The sequence below is a fragment of the Parathielavia appendiculata genome, assembly GCF_033297405.1.
Source record: "Parathielavia appendiculata strain CBS 731.68 unplaced genomic scaffold N657scaffold_7, whole genome shotgun sequence".
Taxonomy (NCBI): domain Eukaryota; kingdom Fungi; phylum Ascomycota; class Sordariomycetes; order Sordariales; family Chaetomiaceae; genus Parathielavia; species Parathielavia appendiculata.
In genome coordinates this window covers 950,829-968,376 of record NW_026944226.1, presented here as the reverse complement: position 1 = coordinate 968,376, position 17,548 = coordinate 950,829, and the positions used below count along the sequence as shown (strand labels likewise).

Sequence of the window (17,548 nt, the reverse complement as noted above, 5' to 3'; positions counted from 1 at the left end):
ACCTCAGCAGCATCGACTTCCTTGACAGGCTAGTTTAACTGCGAATGACACAAGTGTCCTCCCCTGGTTCGTCAATCCCGCCCCATCATCGCGCTTACGCGGCTGCATTTTGTGCTAGGCGGCAAGCGCTGCGACGAGACGATCGTAGCTAACGAGTTACGGATCCGGATACAGCTGTGCTATGCCGCTGCTTTGCCATGTCTGCAGAGCAGAACAAATAGGCCGGTACACCACTATCTCGCATAGATCGTTGTTGCCTTCTGTTGGTGCCGATGTGCGTGGTGCTTGGCTGCAGGTTGATCAATCGATGTCGATGAGCGAACGCTTCCAGCGGGGTGTCAAGGGGATATCGAACTTCAGGGGAAAAGGAAGCTGTTGATAACGACCAGGGTCTGAAGTTCACAATTTGACCCCATGGCCGTATTAGAAGACATACTCTTTTACCTACATGCTTCATGAGCTCTCATCTCGCAACATGTCTAACAAAAATCCATCACTCATTATCCTTACCCAAACAGACATAGCCCTTTCAAAATGACCCGCCAATTCTCATCCCAAAAGTCCATGTCTACAAAGAAAGGTGCAAACCTCTTCCTCGAAGTACACCAACAAATGCTCTACCCAAACCGCTCATTTCCCCCCAAGCGCCCCGGCAAGATTCATCGACATATAAGCATCCCTCGTCCAATCATCTTCCCCATCCTCCTCCTTTCCACCACCACTCCCAGGCCTCAAGCCCCAATCATCGAACGACTCCCTTCCATCAACGCCAGGCAGTCTAATCTGCGGCGGCGGCTGCTGCTGCGGAGGATGCGTGGCCGTCTGCGACGACATGGCACCGCCGATCCCAGTACCCGGCTTAGGACCCACAGCCGGCGGCGGCGCATCATGCTCGTCGCGGCCGAACTGGTCAAAGTCAGGTAACTCAAAGCCGTGCGGCAGCGTGGGCTCGCCCAGTCCGCTCACTATGCGCGGTTGTTGCTGCTGTTGTTGTGTGGAGTTTTTCGTCGGAGTCTGGTCATTATCTACCTCCCTGTCATCCGCAGGCATTTCCGCCAGCGGGGTTCGTGCAGGGGCCATGTCTATATTACCGGCTGCCATGCCATCATAACCGCCTTGGTGGTAAGCGTACTGCTGCTGGCTGTGTTCCGGCTCGCGCTGTTCCGGGATCCGCGGGGCGGGCTCGACGTTTCGCAGCGAGCTGTTCGCGCCTCCGTGGCCGGCCGGCACGGGACCACCGCTGGAGCTGCGGAAAGAGCCCAAGCTGGCGCGGTGCTGCTCGTCGGCGGCAACCGCGGCGCCGTGCCCGCCGGAGGATTGCTCGCCTGAAGAAGTTCCCGGCGGGCCGAGGGCTTCTCGGTCGTTGTCTTTGATGGCAAACTGCGCTATTGTGCGCATCTTACGGCTGACCCATCCCGCGAGGATCTTGCCGCGCTGCTTCTCGCCGAGCCGACTGCGCGGGAAGTCTCCCTTGTTGACGAAGGCGACAATGTCGACAACGATTTGGTGCTCGTTGAGGATGGCGTTGACGATGACGGGAACGATGGAGGCAATGTAAGCTTTGCGGGCTACTTCGACGAGGACGACGACGAGACCGCCGGCTTGGAAGACAGCGCTAGAGGCCAAGAAGTCAGAGCGACGAATGGCAACACAATCATTCGAGTCAAACTTACCAACCACCAGGCACGATGTTGCGGTGGCACCGCTCGACCGAGGCCTCAATATCCATGGGGAAATAGCTCAGACCATTGATCTCAAAGGTCTCGCCAATGTTGCCCAGCACAAACAGCACCTGCATATCAACCAGCGCGCCGCCCGGCCCGATCGGCCGACGCACGCTATGGAGGAACCCGAGATCGCCGGTACGCACATATCGAATGCTCGGGTCCTCGAGGGTCCGGCCATCAAACCGCTCGGCATCAAAAGGATCCTTAGACCCGTAGAAACCCTTGACGCACGCCTCTGAGTCGACCCAAATCTCGCCGTACTCGCCCTCGCTACACAGCCCCCGCGTCTCAGGATTGACAATGGCAATCTGCGTCGACACGGGCACCATTCCCGAATCCTGAACAAGCAGCGCCTTGGGGTCCCGCTCCTGGTCCGTCACGTATACGAGACCGCGGCGCAGGGCCTTGGGATCCAGCCACAGCTCGATGGGCTCGATGCACATGTACGATCGTGAAGCAATCATAGGGTTGAGCACGTGCGAGTAGACCGTGTTGATGGCGGTGCGGTCGAGGCCTGTCGCGGCAAAGTGCATGCGGACCTTTTGGAAGATATCGACGCGGGGCCGGCCGTCGGCCGAGATCATCATGTTCTTGAGCTCATGCAGCGTGAACCCCTTGCCGGGCATCATGTTCATGGCGTGGTCCAGCATTTGAGGGGTCGCGTACGTGTCCTTGATCTTATACCGGGACAGGATCAGAAAGAGTGAGGCGGGGTTCTGGGCAAATTCGACAGGCGATAGGAGGTAGGTAGGTGTCCCGATGTAGATGCCCATCAGGCAAGTGTGGATGAAGCCGAGACCAGTTGTGCTCCTCACGCATCCCAACACCGGTCGCGAGCTGGTCATCTGGCACGTCTCCTTCTGTACCTTGCACATGCCCAGGATCGTGTCGTGGCCAAGCTGGACAGCGAGTCGCCGCTGGTCCGGGGTCCAGTAGGTCCAGATGACAACCGGGTAGCCCGGCTGGATCCAAGCCGGGTCCATTGTGATACCGAGATCCCGCAAGCCGCTATTCTGCTTTGGCGGTTTGCTTGTGTTGTAAATATTGGGGACCGAGACTTTGAGCACCTGCGCCGTTTGCTTGATGTGCTGAGCGACTGGCTTCATCCTCAGGAGGTGGTCCACATCCACGTTCACTAGCACGGCCCTCACCCGGTAATCCGACACTAGGTGCAGAAAAGCCGGGACATCCTCCGACAAGCGGTTCTGGTCCATTGGCGGGATGGGGATGACGACAACGCCGAGGTTGATGCAGGCGTGAACCGCAAAGACGAAGTCCTCAGAATGGGTGTACATGAGAACGGCATGGTCGCCGGCTCGTAGCTTGACTTTGTTCTTCAGATAGACGGCCACGGCAGCGACCTTCATGTCGAACTTCTTCCAAGTAACACCCTTGCCCTCCTTCCCTCGGCCGTCAATCGTGCAGAACGACAGTTCTTCAGGCTGTCTCGCCACGCGCCACTGAATGAGGTCCGTGATACTGGAGAAGTTGTTGAGAGGTGTGGATGTCCTGTCGTCGATGACCACCTCTCTACGATCGATGCCCGAATACTGCTTGTCCGCTTGAGCAAGGAGCTGTTCTCGGGCATCGGACGCCACCGGTGACCAGATGCCGCCGACCGGGTCAATGCCCACAGGTAGGTTGAGAACAGCGTGTTCGACCGCGAACTTGACGTGGACACAAGGGAGGTTGCCCAGATCAAACTCCCTCCTGCAGAGCATGTTGCCGATCTCCCGGCGACCGTTCTTGAGCACCCTAGGAAGGGCGTTAGGCGCCGTGATCATGACGCAATAAACGCGGAGGTTATGCTCTTGCATTAGCACGTCCATGCACCGCTCGGCGAGGGAGTCGAGAAGCGCTGTGTCCAGTTGCCGAGGCGGGCCCCCGTTGGTGGTGGGGGCTGTGGACGCCGCTTGAGATTCGAGTACCACAACGGGGAGGTGCTCCTCGTTGACGAAGACGTCGAACGCTGAACAGTCGAAAATCTTGGGCACGTTCTTCATGATACTGACCACAATGTGCTGAACGAAGAAATAGCGATGCTCGGCGTTCTCGGGGCCACCATCCTCAACCCATTCTACCTTTTGCCGGATGCGATCTTCGTACAAACCCAGGACAAAGATCTTGCCTTCGATTATGGTGCCCAAAAGACCGGTCCTCAGGAACTCTGGCTCTACCGGCGTGGGGGTCGGGTCACCCGGCTCAAACTTGTAAGGCCGAGCATGGAAAATTTGCTCTGTGTGTTTCGGCAAGGCCCAGAAGCCCCCGGATAAAGAAGGAGAATCGACCCAGATCTCGCCGACCATGTTGGGCGAGGAGAGAAGGCCGGTTTCCGGATCAACGATAGCGAGTGTCGCGTCGGGAATCGGGTAACCAAAGGCACCAATACGGATAGTTCCGGGCTCGCTCGACGCTCGCTTACTGACCTCTTCTCCGATGGCGACGACCAGCACCTCATTCGTCTTGAGAGCTTCCCTGTCGAGAAGGACCTCGCTTAACTCTGTTTTAGCACGCTCCTCCTTGGTTGCTGTTGAACCCTGTCCAAGTAGGGTTGAGAATCCGTTTGACGGCGCCGTTTTCTCTTCCTCCTTCTCCTTTTCCTCTTCTGGGTCGCTGTCCGAGCCAAGGTCAAGTTTGAGGGCGCAGCCCATGCGCTCCTCGCCACCAAGCCAGTCACGAACACTAATCAACATGCCGCCATGCTCAGGAAGACAGAGCATAGGGGCGACCACCTCCCTCGCGCGCGTGTTGCGGAGAGGGCGAAACCAACGGTCGGCGAGAAGTTCGTTGAACTCGCTGTCGACAGTGAGCGTATCGATCAGGCAGAGCTTGACGGTTTGGAAGTTGGGCTCCATGCCCTTTTTGAAGTTCCTCGTTGCCATTGGGTCGGCTTGGTAGTTGTATGCTGCTCGCTTCAGGCCGGGGTAATCGGCAATCATGACGGTAGGCTTGTACTTGGTAATTAGGTGGGCATAGAGGCCAGGAACCTCTACAGCCTTGTTCTCCAACCAGACAGTGGTGTGCCCGCCATACACGGTCAGGAGAACGCCGAGGATCATGCCAATGCCCTGACGGGCATCCAGATAAGACAGCAGGATCTCACTGCTCGCGCCACCACCAATCAGACGGCCATTCTTGTCACGCAGGTTCCTGTTGAACGTGTCCGCGGGCCCATTCCCAGGGGCAGTGGAGATGATGGCGCTGAGACAGGCCAATTGGTGCATGATGGTCCGGTGACTGAGCACAACGCCTCGCAAGTCGCCCGTTGGAGCACGGGAGAACTCAATGTAGGCCAGATCTGGGACGGACAAAGGTGGAACGTCATCTTTGCGCTTGGGATGGTAGCTGCCGAACTCGTTCGTCTTCCACCACTCGACACCCTTGGGCCAATTCAGCTTCTGGGCAGTAATGTCGCGCTGGAACGTCTTGAGGTTGTTGTCAGTGGTCAGAGCCAGATGTGCTTGGGTAGAGGTTAAAATCAGATTCAGCTTCTGGTAGTCCTGGAGCTCGTTGATAGGCACTGCAACCACTCCGGCTATGAAGCACCCCAGAAGGGCGATGGCGAAGTCGATAATCTCTGTATCTCGGTAGATGAGCGCAACCCGGTCGCCACGGTATAGAGAGCTCTTATCACGAATCACCTGCGCTACCTTCTCAGCCCTCATGGCCAACTTGTCCCAGGTGATGGACGCTATCTCTTTCCCCTTATTGTCCAGCACCCAGTAGGCCGGAAGCTTGGCTGTGGTACGGCCGCGGTGCCTCAGTACTGCCGCTATGTTGTCAAAGTTTGACATTTCGATGGTCTGGTCGTGCGGGTCGTGGATGGCAAAGGGCACCTCGCGCGGCTCGAGCGGCATCTGGAACTGGAGGACGTCTGGCGGCGGCAGGTCGCTTGCGGTGAGCATTGGGGGGGCCATTGCTGCCGTTGGAGAAAAAGCATCGCTTGCGGAGTATCTGTGGGGGCCGCCATACTCCCCGGTAGTTGCTGGGTCGTAGGACTGGCCGGCGAAGTCGGAAAAGTAGGCCTGCGAATCCAGCAGTGTCCCAGTCCTGCTTTCATAGGGGTTCTGTGGCTGATCGGCGTACCCAAGGTGCTGCTCGGGGTTGAAGGCGTAGTCCCCAGACACCATGGTGCCCGACCGCGTCGACGGATCTGGTAAGGGAGCTGTAGAGAGGAACAGCGAGTCGTGCTGGCGCATGTTGGGGCGCTGTTCAGCCATCGGACCGGCAGGGGCCAGCAAAGATGCAGGGTGGGATTCGATGTTGGCATGCGGGGACTGGGGTCGGTATTCAGCTGGGGAGCCAAAGGAACCTGAGCCCCGTGAGTCCGAGGTATCATTAGCATTCAAGGCGGCGAGCGAGGCAGCCCGATGGTCGTGGCCCGGGCCCTGGTAAGAGTCGTCGGGCGAATGGATGCGCAGTCCTCCCATTTCCAAATCGTGCATGTTGCCAATCCCGTATTGCGACAGGAGCTGAGTTCGTCGTTTCTGGTACCTTCAAAGACGCACATTGCATTGTCAGTATGTACTGTTATCGACGACAGCAATGGCGCGGCGTGGTGGAATGTTGGCGAACTCTCGGGGACTCAAAACCAGGCGCGTGGGCCAGACGGCACGTACCCTTTCTGAGTGATGTCGCCCTCCTATTGATAACAGACAGGTCAGCAAGTTCCAAGCAATGTGAAGGGACAAAAATACGAAGCCGAGGAGGGATGAGGCGGAAGTTGGGTCAGAATGTAGCGGGCTCAACCGGCGAGCCAGACGATAGGCAGTTCGACGCACCTCAAGCTCCCTGTCCAGCTCCTCGAGCTTCACCTGCAACTCTGGGCTGAGTTCGGCCATGGCGTCGGGCCGGTGTCGCGCGATGCGCTGTTGTGGTGGTCAACTGGATAGCGGACAACCTGATTGCCAGAGAAGTCCGAAGGCGTGTCCGGAACCGAAGGGGAAGTGCAGATCCCAACTGGACCCGACACAGTTCGGCGGGCTGACTACAAGCGGGTACTCATAGAAGTATGTCGCTTATTAGGAGCGCGCCGGAGTGCCCTCGTTCGCAAGTGGAGGGGGAGAGAGAGTCGCGACGACCCTTGTGACGTAGTGGTGGGTGGTTTTCGGCAGGGAGCAACAAAAGCGCTTCTTGGGTGGTGACCCCTCCCAACCCCTGGCCGTTTCAGCGGTACCTACCGGGCCGGAGTTGCCGAATCAGCTGGCCCGGGGAGCCGGGCAGCCTCCAGGGGTAGATATTAGCAACCACAGCACCCTTTTTACTCATGAGACCACTGGATGCTACCATGGTGTATGATCCATGAAACTTGGTTTCTCGATACTAATACCTAAGTAGGATAAGGTATATGAACAACCTCTAGGACCCCTAAACGTACAGGCGTTTTCGCTGGCGTACAAAGGTACCTGGACGCTTGATCCTGCGCACGTGTTGTCCAGCTTTCCAAACCAAGGTCCGGAACTCGGCGCACCAAACCCCGATCCGGCGTGCTAACAAAGCGGACTTGGACCTGGAAATGGAGCCCACAAAAGACATATAGCGACAAATTTTGCACAGGGTATCTCATCACCACCCTCACGTAGCCCAGAACCTCATCTTGGGAACGACCCGTGGCAAAATCAAGTTTGAGAAAATGTTCAGGTATCTGATCACCACATGGGTAGTGCGGCGAGATACGGGATACTAGATCCGTCAGTTGAGTCGCTTCAACCCTCCGGTAACCTCCAGATTGGCATGCCACCATCATCTGGTACGTTGGTTCTCGGTCCTATACTCTCTCAAAAGTACCCGCAGTTGCATGATGAAATGAACGCATTTCACAGACCTGTTCTGAACTTCTGTGTTGAGACAACGCTTTGAGCTCTACTGATTTCGCCCTCCTCTCATCCCAACATTACTCGCACTCTGTAATGTCTGAGACACGAGTGCTAACGTCTTGTCTCCAGGTTCTACTCTAACTCCGGGTCGACTAGTTTCCTTTGTCTGTTCAAGCTTATCTTAAGCAGTCCGGGAACTCGAGACCCGAACAGCGTACGGTTTTGTTCCTCGGATCAACATTTGGTTCCTGGCCAGAATTACGCCGGCAGACTTTGTTCCCGTCACAATGACTTTCTTCTCCTTCGAAGACGATGTATCCATGGCATTGTCTATAACGCTGTTCTACGCCTGACAAGTGTCGATCCTTTGTTCTAGACTGCTGGGAACATATGAGCCGTATATAAGGAGACACAGTCCCTGGACAACCGGATTGCCCCAGAGATCTTTCCTTTCAGTCTCTACACACATTCTTTTACCTTCTTATGGAATAGTCCAGCAGAGCTGCCACTTAAACTCAAGCTCCTCCTGTCTCAGCGATTCAACGTCTTAGATACGCTCTTTCATCCCAGCCAAGACACTCAGCTCAAAACCTTTCTATTCTGCCATGGCCGAGGACTACGACTGCGAATTCGACCCAAGCCTCGGGCAGGAGTTTGATGGGCTTGGCGAGCCCGGCCTGCCGTCGTTTCTTGAGGAGTCGTTCATGGAGGCTCATCAAAACATGAACGGTATTCAACACGTGCAGCCGGGAGACAATGGTGTCCCCGACGCTGGTGGGAACAACACCACGGCAACGGCCTCGACTGCACCCCAGGTTACTGCCGATCCAGTCTTCCACGACCCGGGTCTCACCCTCCGTGCATCCCCGGTGTCCCAGAGTCTTATTGATCCGGCGCTCCGCGATCCGAGTCTGGCCCTCCCTGCAGCTCCTGATCCCCAAGCTTACCAAGTCGCTGTTGAATCAGGTGGCTGGAATAACCAAGCCTACGTGGATCGTGATCCTCAAGGCCAAGGCAATAGCACTAACCAAGCACTCACAGAGCAGGAAGCATACAAGAGCACGCATGGCCACTCAGCGTATGCCATGCCGCCGCCACCACCACCACCACCGAACAATGTGCCGTCCGCCACGCATCAGGGTATGCAGCCGCCGCAGTTTAGGCAACAGCAGCTGCAACAGTTGAAATTGCTTCGGCAAGCATATCAAGTTGTGCAGTCGCAGCAGCCGCAGTTCACGCAAGCCATGCAACCTAATATTACCTGGCAGCCTTTTGTGCCTGGAAACCATTATCAACAAATCGGACAGTCTCATCAGTCAGTCGGACTGTACGTGCCTCAACATGGGCAGCCGCTGCATAATCTCAACCAGCCCGTGCTGCCTGATCCACCCGTCCCTGTCTGGCAGCACGCACAGCCGAACCAGCATTTGATTCAGCATAAGAGGAGGCGCAAGGGATCGCCCGGTAACGATCCAAGTGGCCGCTACACGAAACCCAGTGGGCTCAGTTCATGGGACCCACGGGTTGGCAAGGACAAAAAGGATCGCCTGTTTCAATACTACCTCCACAGTGCCGAGTTGAGGCCAGGACTCACGTATACCAGGGAACAACTCGTGAATTTCTTTCTGGGAACCCAGAACCCAAATCCCAACCGGCAACTGACGCTGTGGATCCAGAACACGCCCGCCCAGTCGAACGACCGGTACGCCGCAGGAGGTAACTCAGCCAAATGCCGATTTGAAGGCTGCCCGGCGAGACAAAACACCATCATGAAAGGCTTCTGGCGTGTGGCTTTTGACGAGTTCTCACACAAGACGGGCAAGTTCAATGGCATTGACCCAATGCAGAACGCGGGCTACATGCATTTGCACTGCTTCGAGACCGCCTTTGATTTGGGTTACCTAATCCACTACGGTGCTGCTCGTCACGGCTTTAGAATTGCTGCTGACACCCGCCAGCTCGAAGCTGAGACCAAGAATCCCATGTCTATTACTCGGGATCATGGCGAAATGCTCGAGACCTACAACCAGTGGGTGGATGGGCAAAGAGCCCGCGCTGACCTTCTTGAAGCCCAAAACTCTGCTCTACCTCAGGAGCAGTGGTATACGGGATTCGCGCCTGCTGCCGATGCGATCCCCCCTCACCCACAACGGCTTGGATATGCGCTGACGGTTACGCATCTGAACTGCGAAGTTGAAGGCCGGGCCAAAAATCGGGAGAAGCGCGGTGGCGCCCACATCGGCTTGCACATGGGTGACTTGATCCTACACGAGCAGTTGAAGCGTCAGCACGCTGAAAAGAAACGGCAGGCTCCCCAAGAACCGGAGGCGGAAGAGACTCGCCACGATAGATTGAAGGCCGAGCCAGAAGAAAATACCATCGTCGCCGCTTCAGGCACCGAGCCGTCCCGCCTCACAGTCCCCAGTGGCGACCCAACACTGCCCGGCCCAGTCACGCGCAAACGCGGCCGCGGCGAGGGCCAGGATCAGGAAGGCCAGCAGGGAGAGGAGAATTTACCGGACACGCGCACGCCCAAGCGGGCGCGGCAGGCGGCGGATCAGATCATCGAGCAGCTGTCGAGCCAGCCGCACGTGACGCGGCAGACAACGGCCATGATCCAGTCGCGCCTCGGCGAGGAGCCGGCTGTGGTTCGGGACCGGGTGCTGCGCGAGGTGCCGCCCGCGTACCAGCCGCTGTTCGACGACTCGCTCCGCAACGAGCGCCTTGCCGGGCAGATCTCGAAGCTCGATTCCGCGCAGCGGAGGGCCGTCGAGCACACGGTCGGGAAGCAGGAGAAGGAGGGGAGGGTGCTGGGGGAGAAGAAGAGGAAGATTCAATCCATGTGATGAGGCTGGTCTGCGCCTGACTTCTAGGAGTGGGCGGGTGTCGGGCAAGGTGAGTGAGACAGGTTAAAAAACTCTATTCATTCTATACCTGTTTCATTGTACATGCGCTAGAAAAGACTAGAAAAGAAGAGATAGTTGCATTGGAATCGATAGACAGCGCTGGTTGCTTGGCTACAGATCATCATGGCAAGGTATATTTACCTAACTAAAGAATTGGAACTAGAGCTCATGAAACCTTCGCCGACTAGAAGTTGTGTTTGTGTATTCGGGTATGTGTGTGTGATTGACTCGGTGAAGGAGGTTTGGCGTACTTCCCCGTATGGGACCGCTGTGCGTTCTGCAATGTAACCCCATCAGTCAAGCATGGATGGCCGCGTGCCTTGCTTCCCATTTGAATTGTTGGACGTGATTGGAAGGCTGCGGACAAAGTACCATTCCCAGCAAACCTGCCCTGCAGAGATCGACAGACGGGCGAGTTCTGGCAGCTCAAGTCGCACATATTTGTCCGCACACTCAGCAGGTCATTGTTAAAGACTGGGGCTGCATCCCAGTGGGCAACTAACTCTAGATCTTTAGGTGATGTGTTGACCGAGGCTGCCAAACAATTCTGTGCGATATCTGGCCTAGCTCGCGCGCCCAAAATGAGGCAACCGGCGACCCATGGCCCTTCCGGGCGATACGATGCCGGGGCGCCCGCCGACCATCGGCCGGCAAGTCCAAAAGGTGGGGCCCGAGAAGCTAGCGCCACAAGGCGCTATTGAGGAATGCTTCGAGAACTTGGTTTCGTCCGTTGCTATTGTTCGATTCAGCTGCATGGCGCGTCGATGGCGCATGCTGCAGGCAGCATCTGGGACACATCTCGCATGAACGGGCTCGCCGGCTATAGAAAGGAAACTGGGTAGAAAAGACAACTCATGCACTGCAACATCTTTGCATCTGTCGCTAACCTGAAGTCTACGACAATAACAATGCCTTCTTACACCTGAGGGTCTGAGTGTCTAACCTGATTATAGACTGCCGGTTCGTGCAACAAAATTCTTTCTAGTTCGTCTATACGTGAATTCACACTTCTTTGTTTTCCTACAAACTACCTTATTACGGCCCTGTATACGCCATTGTCCAGTCTGCAGTGAGTGGCCCGCACTTCAAGGTTGACTTTCGGCCGGGAAGGCACGCAGAAAATCAAAAGAGGCCGCTATCCGCGCTTTGACCTGGTCGAGTCCACGGCCTCAGGGCAAACCTTGTCTGATCCCCATCCTGAAGGTATTCTTCCAGCAACCATACCCAGATCAACTTGCCGTCCAAAGGATCATTTTCATTCATCTCCAGTTCTCGTCAGCCATATCCGCCTAATTGTCCTTCCGACTCCTTCTGCGAGTCCCAGGTTGACAAGGCGATCGAGCTCCACCGAGGCACAATTCTATCCTGGCTCCCTGCAGCGACCAGGGCTCACCACAAGAGGGCGCACCCTCGAGCATCGTCGCATTCCAGCTCCAGCCTCGTCAACACAGGAATTGTGACTTGAACTTGAGAAGGTCCATCGTCACACCGACAAATACGGGCTTTACCCCCCGGCCAACCATCACTGCAAACTTTCATCGACTGCCCACGAATATTCGAGTATATCGGCCACATCGCCAGCGCCGGTGAAAGGCTGCAGTGAGCAGCGATGGGTGGAGGAGTTTTTGGAGCGGCAATTGGTGATGCGACGGCTACTGCACCTGCAGCAACGGATGCGCCTGCGCTGCAGGTCATCGTCCTCGTGAGTACCCGTTTCTTCCCTTGGCCGAGTCTGCATTGTGCCCTTCTGCAACCTCCTGCATTATTCAGGCATTTGGCTCTCACTTGCCGTTTCTTCCTGAGAGCCTTGGGGGTGGCCCAGATCATTCTCACATCCCTGAAAGATCGGCACCCATATCGGGGCGAGTGGCCGTTACCCGCTGACGCCGTCGACGGCGGCAGGTGGGGACCTGGCGGAAGGTATCCGTACATTACAATACAGTGACTGTTACTGTACCCGAAGCCACTGTCAAATGGAAGTCACCGTCAACCAATGCCTTCAGGTTCCTTTCAGATGGCTATTCTTGGGAATCTAAAGCTCTTGTTTGGCTTTCAACACTGGGGCTTCTTTAAACAAAGGCCTTTCTTAATCACGCACAAGGGCAAGCTGAAGCAATCGCAAGGCTACGATCGGCGCCCTTCATTCTTCTTTGACCTCTCAGATGCATATCGTTCAATTTCAGACTTCAGAGACGCTCTGGTCTGGTTACAAGCATATTGGCTGTCGTCATTGTCCGTATGACCTTGCGTGGTCCAGGCTAGCCGAGTTAATGGCCATCGGACTGATATATTGAAGCAAACGATATTTGTCTACGTATCTTACGACGCATCAAATCAAGCTCCAGCGATACAATCCGGCCAGAACATGACTAACACTTCTCCAGGGTTCAAGCGGAGGACCGTTAGAGAATAATGTAACTGCATTCCTTGTGCGGTCCGTTGCGTCGGAATGGTCTAAGGGCTCGGTTATCGCCGTTGACGCGGGCGTACATCTCAGCGCTATTAAGACCATCTTGGAGCAAACACAACCGGCTGATCTTGGGCAAAGCGGTGGAGCCCAACTTCCACATACCCTCACGGCCGGCCCGTTCGCCGGGCTTGAGGTGCCAAACGCCACGGCTACCGCAAACGCCTCTCACATACTCCAGGACCTGATAGAAACCTATCTCATAACGCATCCCCATCTCGATCACATTGCCGGCTTCGTCATCAACACGGCCGGCTTCCCGGGCACTCGACCAAAGAGAGTGGCAGGGCTACCCAGCACAATCACTGCCCTGAAGACACACATCTTCAACAATGTCATATGGCCCAACCTGAGCGACGAAAACAACGGCGCAGGGCTGCTGACTTACATGCGCTTAGTTGAAGGGGGCTCTCCCGCCCTTGGCGAGGGACAAGGAAGGGGCTATCTTGAGGTGTCAGGGGGCCTGAGTGTCAAAGCCTTGAGCGTTAGTCACGGGCACTGCATCGAGAGGCACAGCCATCGCGGCAGCAGCAGCACCCGCCACGGGAGTTTCGATGCCTCGTCCATGGGAGTAGGGCCCTCCCCAAACGTAGCCTCTCCTGGGCGTAACCTTGCGCATCACACTTCCCTACCGACCAACATTGGCGCCATCCTACAGCAGCACGAACGCCTGCAGACTGCTTCCCCAGCAGGCAGGCGGGGCAGCTCATTGTCAGCTGCCCCCCCCGTCGACGAATCGGTGTGTGTCTATGACAGCTCCGCATACTTTATCCGGCACGCGGCAACGGGACGCGAAGTACTCATCTTTGGCGACGTCGAGCCAGACAGCGTCAGCTTGACGCCGCGCACCCGGCAGGTCTGGCAGGAGGCGGCACCTAGGATCGCCGCGGGCCACCTTGTCGCCATCTTCATCGAGTGCAGCTATGACGACTCGCGAGCCGTGGATCAGCTGTTTGGCCATCTAACGCCGCGGTTCATCCGCGAGGAGATGACCGCGCTGGCCGAGGAAGTAGTTGCCGTGCGGCAGGAGAGGGATGAGGCCGTCCCGGATCACCGCAGCACCAGCAGCGACAAAAAGCGCAAACGAGTTAGCGACGATGAGCCGCGGGCCAAGCGGAAAACTACCCCTCAGCCGGGGACGCCCGCGGAGCCGAGATCTGAAGTCGCCATCTCCCCTCGAAGCTTTTTCCCCCAACGGCGCGTCAACTCAGCCTCCAACTCTGTCTCAGATCCCGACCTTCACAGCCAAGATATCCCCAAACCACGCCCGCTACCCACACACCCTCTTAAGAGCACCACAACGTCATCCGCGTCGTCCTACCCCCAACCAGGACCCTGCGGCCAAGACGGCGACCAGCTCTCCGACCCCAGCCCCACGACAACAACGGCAACCACCCCGTTAACAATCCCCACGTCCCATCCCCTCCAACAGCAGCCGCTGCAGGAGCCGCTGGAGGAGCAGCGGCAGAAATCGCCGCCTGCGCCCTTGCCATTGCGCGATGCTCTGAAAGGGCTCACGGTAGTGATTATACACATAAAGGACCGCATGTCGGACGGCCCTAGCGCGGCCGATGTCATTCTCGAGGAGCTGGTTGAGCATGAGAAGGACGCGCAGTTGGGCGTGGAGTATGTCGTTGGTCGGCCGGGGAGTGGATATTTTTTCTAGCTTTGGTGGTAATAGCTGGTTTGTGAGGTTCTTCTGATGGTTCAACTGTCTTTATGGTGCAGGCCTTGGGTTACAGGTTGAGTATTGCAGTTGGTTAGGGGTAGGAGGCGGGTGGAGGGAGAGAGTGGAAAACATGGGACGTTATAACTAAGTATCAACTGGATGGCGAAGGGGAAATGGGTATAAACCTACTACGAATTGGGGAAGAGGCGTCTTGCGTATCACTATACCTTTTGGTGAAACTTCTTAGCCCGCAAGGGAGTCGTCTTTTGGGCGGAACGAATGTGGTGTTCGTATTTGAAGGGCACTGGCGCATCGCTAGCAGGAATGAAAGGGCCAGCATACAGACATAAACACAAGTAGAACACTACAGCTCGCTCGGGCTCCTTGTCTGCAAAGGTGGGCAGAAAGTAACCCCTGACTCCTCTTCCATCTTCCCCTTACGCTCATGGAAGATGATTTGAATCTCCAATGAACCGTCGGACGTTGCCACTGCTGTCTATTCCGTTTCCTCTAGCGTCTATAGCACAGCTAACAGAGAACAACGAACAATCCACCTCGACGACAATGGACATCAGTTGGCCACGTGCTTGCTCTCCAACTTTTTGGCGCCCTCCATGCCTCCCAAGTTCTTCTCAAAATCCGGCCTCGGCAGTTCCAGCCCCTCGGTCAGCCTGCCGTACGTGATCCCTCCCAACCTGCTAATCGGCCTCAGCACCTGCACCAAGTCAGTAACCGACAACTCCATTTCACCGCCCTCCCTTACACCACAGGATACAGCAAGATAAAACAGAACTCACCTTCGGATCAATAAGATTCCTCTCTTCATTGACCGCGTCCTCCCTCGCCCAAAACCGTGTCCCCTCAATCACAGCCAGTGTAGCCGACATTTTCCCCGGCGTAGCCCGACTCTCAAACTCACGCAGGCTCTCCACCTTGCCCTCGATTGCGAACACGGCCTCCTTTACGCGCGCCACCCCGGGTACCGTCTCGCAGTCGTAGATGGGCGTCAGCCCGCTCAGGTCCCACTCGCTGACGCCGTAGGGAGCGTTGATACTGGTGGCGTTTGCCGCCTCGATAAAGTGTTCCGAGATGATGTTGATGACGCACTCGCGCCGCTCCGAGAGGTTGCGCAGCGAGTCCTTGGCGGCGCGGTCTGCGTCCGAGAGGGCGCATGCGAAGCCGATTGTGAAGAGCGGCGGGTCGTGGCCGATCATTTGGAAGTAGCTGAAGGGGGCGAGGTTGGTGGTGAGGCCGTCGGCGGAGCGCGTGGAGAGGAAGGCGATGGGCCGCGGGACGATGGCGGAGATGAGGAGCTTGTAGTTGAAGCCTGCCGGGCGGTTCGGGGCGTAGGGGTCGATGGGGATGTGCTTCTTTTCTTGGTCTGCTGGGGTGGTGGTGGAGTTGGCGCCGGAGCCGAATTGCCAGTTGGGGTCCGGGGTTTGTGTGTAGGTCAAGGTTGTGGAGGGGTTGAAGGGCGGGCGCGAGGACTCGACTTGCTTGAAGTCGGGGTGTGGGTTGCGCTGGATCTGCTTTTCCCAGGCGGCTGTCTTCTCGGCTGCCATTGTGACTTGCTGGGTTCTATCTTTGCTACCTTCTTCGCTTGATGTTGAGAACCACCTCAATTGGGATCGGAGGATAAATACTTGGAGATTCAAGTGGCCTAATAAAGGGGCAGTGAGTGTGGAGAAGGGGCAGTCGGTCGGATCTGCGCTTGCCGTCGGATAACGGATCGCGGAACTGGCACCGATGGTGCGTTCGCACTTCGCAGCCGACCCGGGAAAAGGTTAGGGGGAACATGTGGAACGGCCCGCAGCCAAATGACGAGTCAGGTCCATCTCTCCCGGGTGGTGTCCAGTGACTCGGTCCTGATGCGCCCGCAACATCAACACCACTCCAGACCATCCGTTGACCGTGACGATACCAGCCGTGCCTGCGCGGAAGCCCGCGGGTTCCACTTTTCGGCATTCATTTGCAAGATCAGAAAATGACTCCCAGGGCCGAGGTCATGGTGAAGGTTATATGACAAGTTAGGAGTCGATTCCCAGTCAAATCCCAGGTGCCCTGGTTTTGCGTCTTACTCAAGAACTTTTGTGGTCGCTGGCCCCAGCAGATCTTCCTCCTGTGGACTTTGGCTTCAGAATACTGTCTGTGCGAGCCTGCCAGGTGACGCTGGACAGGGCCGCCGTTCCGTTCCGTTCCGCCTCGCAACTCAAATATCTGTATGTCAGTCGCGGCATGTTTGAGATGTGTATCTTGCAGCGCTCCATCGAAGGTCCTCCAAAACCAAGGATTTCTTCTAACTCTCCGCTGATGAGGGCATTGCCAGATTCACGAAACGGGCTCGGCGCTGTGCGGCCCGAGCGCCCAATCACCAGCCGGCAATTGACGCCATGTGCCCCGGTCGCTTAGCGCGCTAATTATGGAGCGCGAAGTTCGTGCAGGCCAATCCACAACCCGCGATGTCGGTCGAGACAACATGAGGAATCATCGACGACATGTATTAGAACCACGAGACGGAAGCCGTTCACGGGATGAGGAAACAGGGAATGGTATTGAATTTGTTAGCTTGCATCGATGAGGTAATTTCGGCACGACGGGAAGCTACCCTGGGAACCTCTCGACTGCGGCGCAGCGAGCCGTGGCCCACTGTTCCAGTGTCTCACGACGACATCACCAACCGAGAGAACCTACCCATACTCAATTATGATGACAGCTACCACGCCACCCCCAAAAAGAGCCGCGAGCCATAGGGCCGCTTGCTTGGCGCTTTCGACAGCTTTCGATCGTGAGATTCGCCCCAGACGGGCTGACATGGCTGCGCTCTGTTACCGCACGGGGCAGACCGCTGCATGGTCGCGGCACAGCAGTGCATCCAAGGCGCTATCTTGAAGAATGGGTTGGGTCATATCCGGAGGGCTGGACGACCTTCCTGGGTGGGCATTGCTCGGCTAATGCGGTAGCGG

At 56.7% G+C, this 17,548-nt stretch overlaps 4 protein-coding genes across 4 annotated transcripts; 2 read left to right on the top strand and 2 right to left on the bottom strand.

Annotated features, from left to right (window-relative positions):
• Positions 1-412: 412 nt before the first annotated feature.
• N657DRAFT_646069 (acetyl-CoA synthetase-like protein) lies at positions 413-6,808 on the bottom strand. Its single transcript, XM_062793058.1, has 4 exons — positions 6,509-6,808; positions 6,347-6,369; positions 1,674-6,221; positions 413-1,615 (listed from the first exon to the last, which is right to left on the bottom strand). The coding sequence occupies exons 1-4, from the start codon at positions 6,566-6,568 to the stop codon at positions 631-633; spliced, it is 5,616 nt and encodes a 1,871-aa protein (XP_062647085.1). The 5' UTR covers positions 6,569-6,808; the 3' UTR covers positions 413-630.
• Positions 6,809-8,148: 1,340 nt separating this feature from the next.
• N657DRAFT_634478 (uncharacterized protein) lies at positions 8,149-10,389 on the top strand (the record flags this gene model as incomplete). The annotated part of the gene is made up of 1 exon (XM_062791284.1): positions 8,149-10,389. The coding sequence occupies one exon, from the start codon at positions 8,149-8,151 to the stop codon at positions 10,387-10,389; it is 2,241 nt and encodes a 746-aa protein (XP_062647084.1).
• A 1,669-nt stretch (positions 10,390-12,058) lies between these two features.
• N657DRAFT_574395 (uncharacterized protein) lies at positions 12,059-14,582 on the top strand (the record flags this gene model as incomplete). Its single annotated transcript, XM_062789027.1, has 2 exons — positions 12,059-12,151; positions 12,834-14,582. 2 exons carry the CDS (start codon positions 12,059-12,061, stop codon positions 14,580-14,582), a joined length of 1,842 nt encoding a protein of 613 aa, XP_062647083.1.
• Positions 14,583-15,156: 574 nt separating this feature from the next.
• On the bottom strand, positions 15,157-16,147 carry N657DRAFT_656574 (uncharacterized protein; the record flags this gene model as incomplete). The annotated part of the gene is made up of 2 exons (XM_062794715.1): positions 15,157-15,300; positions 15,383-16,147. 2 exons carry the CDS (start codon positions 16,145-16,147, stop codon positions 15,157-15,159), a joined length of 909 nt encoding a protein of 302 aa, XP_062647082.1.
• Positions 16,148-17,548: the final 1,401 nt, after the last annotated feature.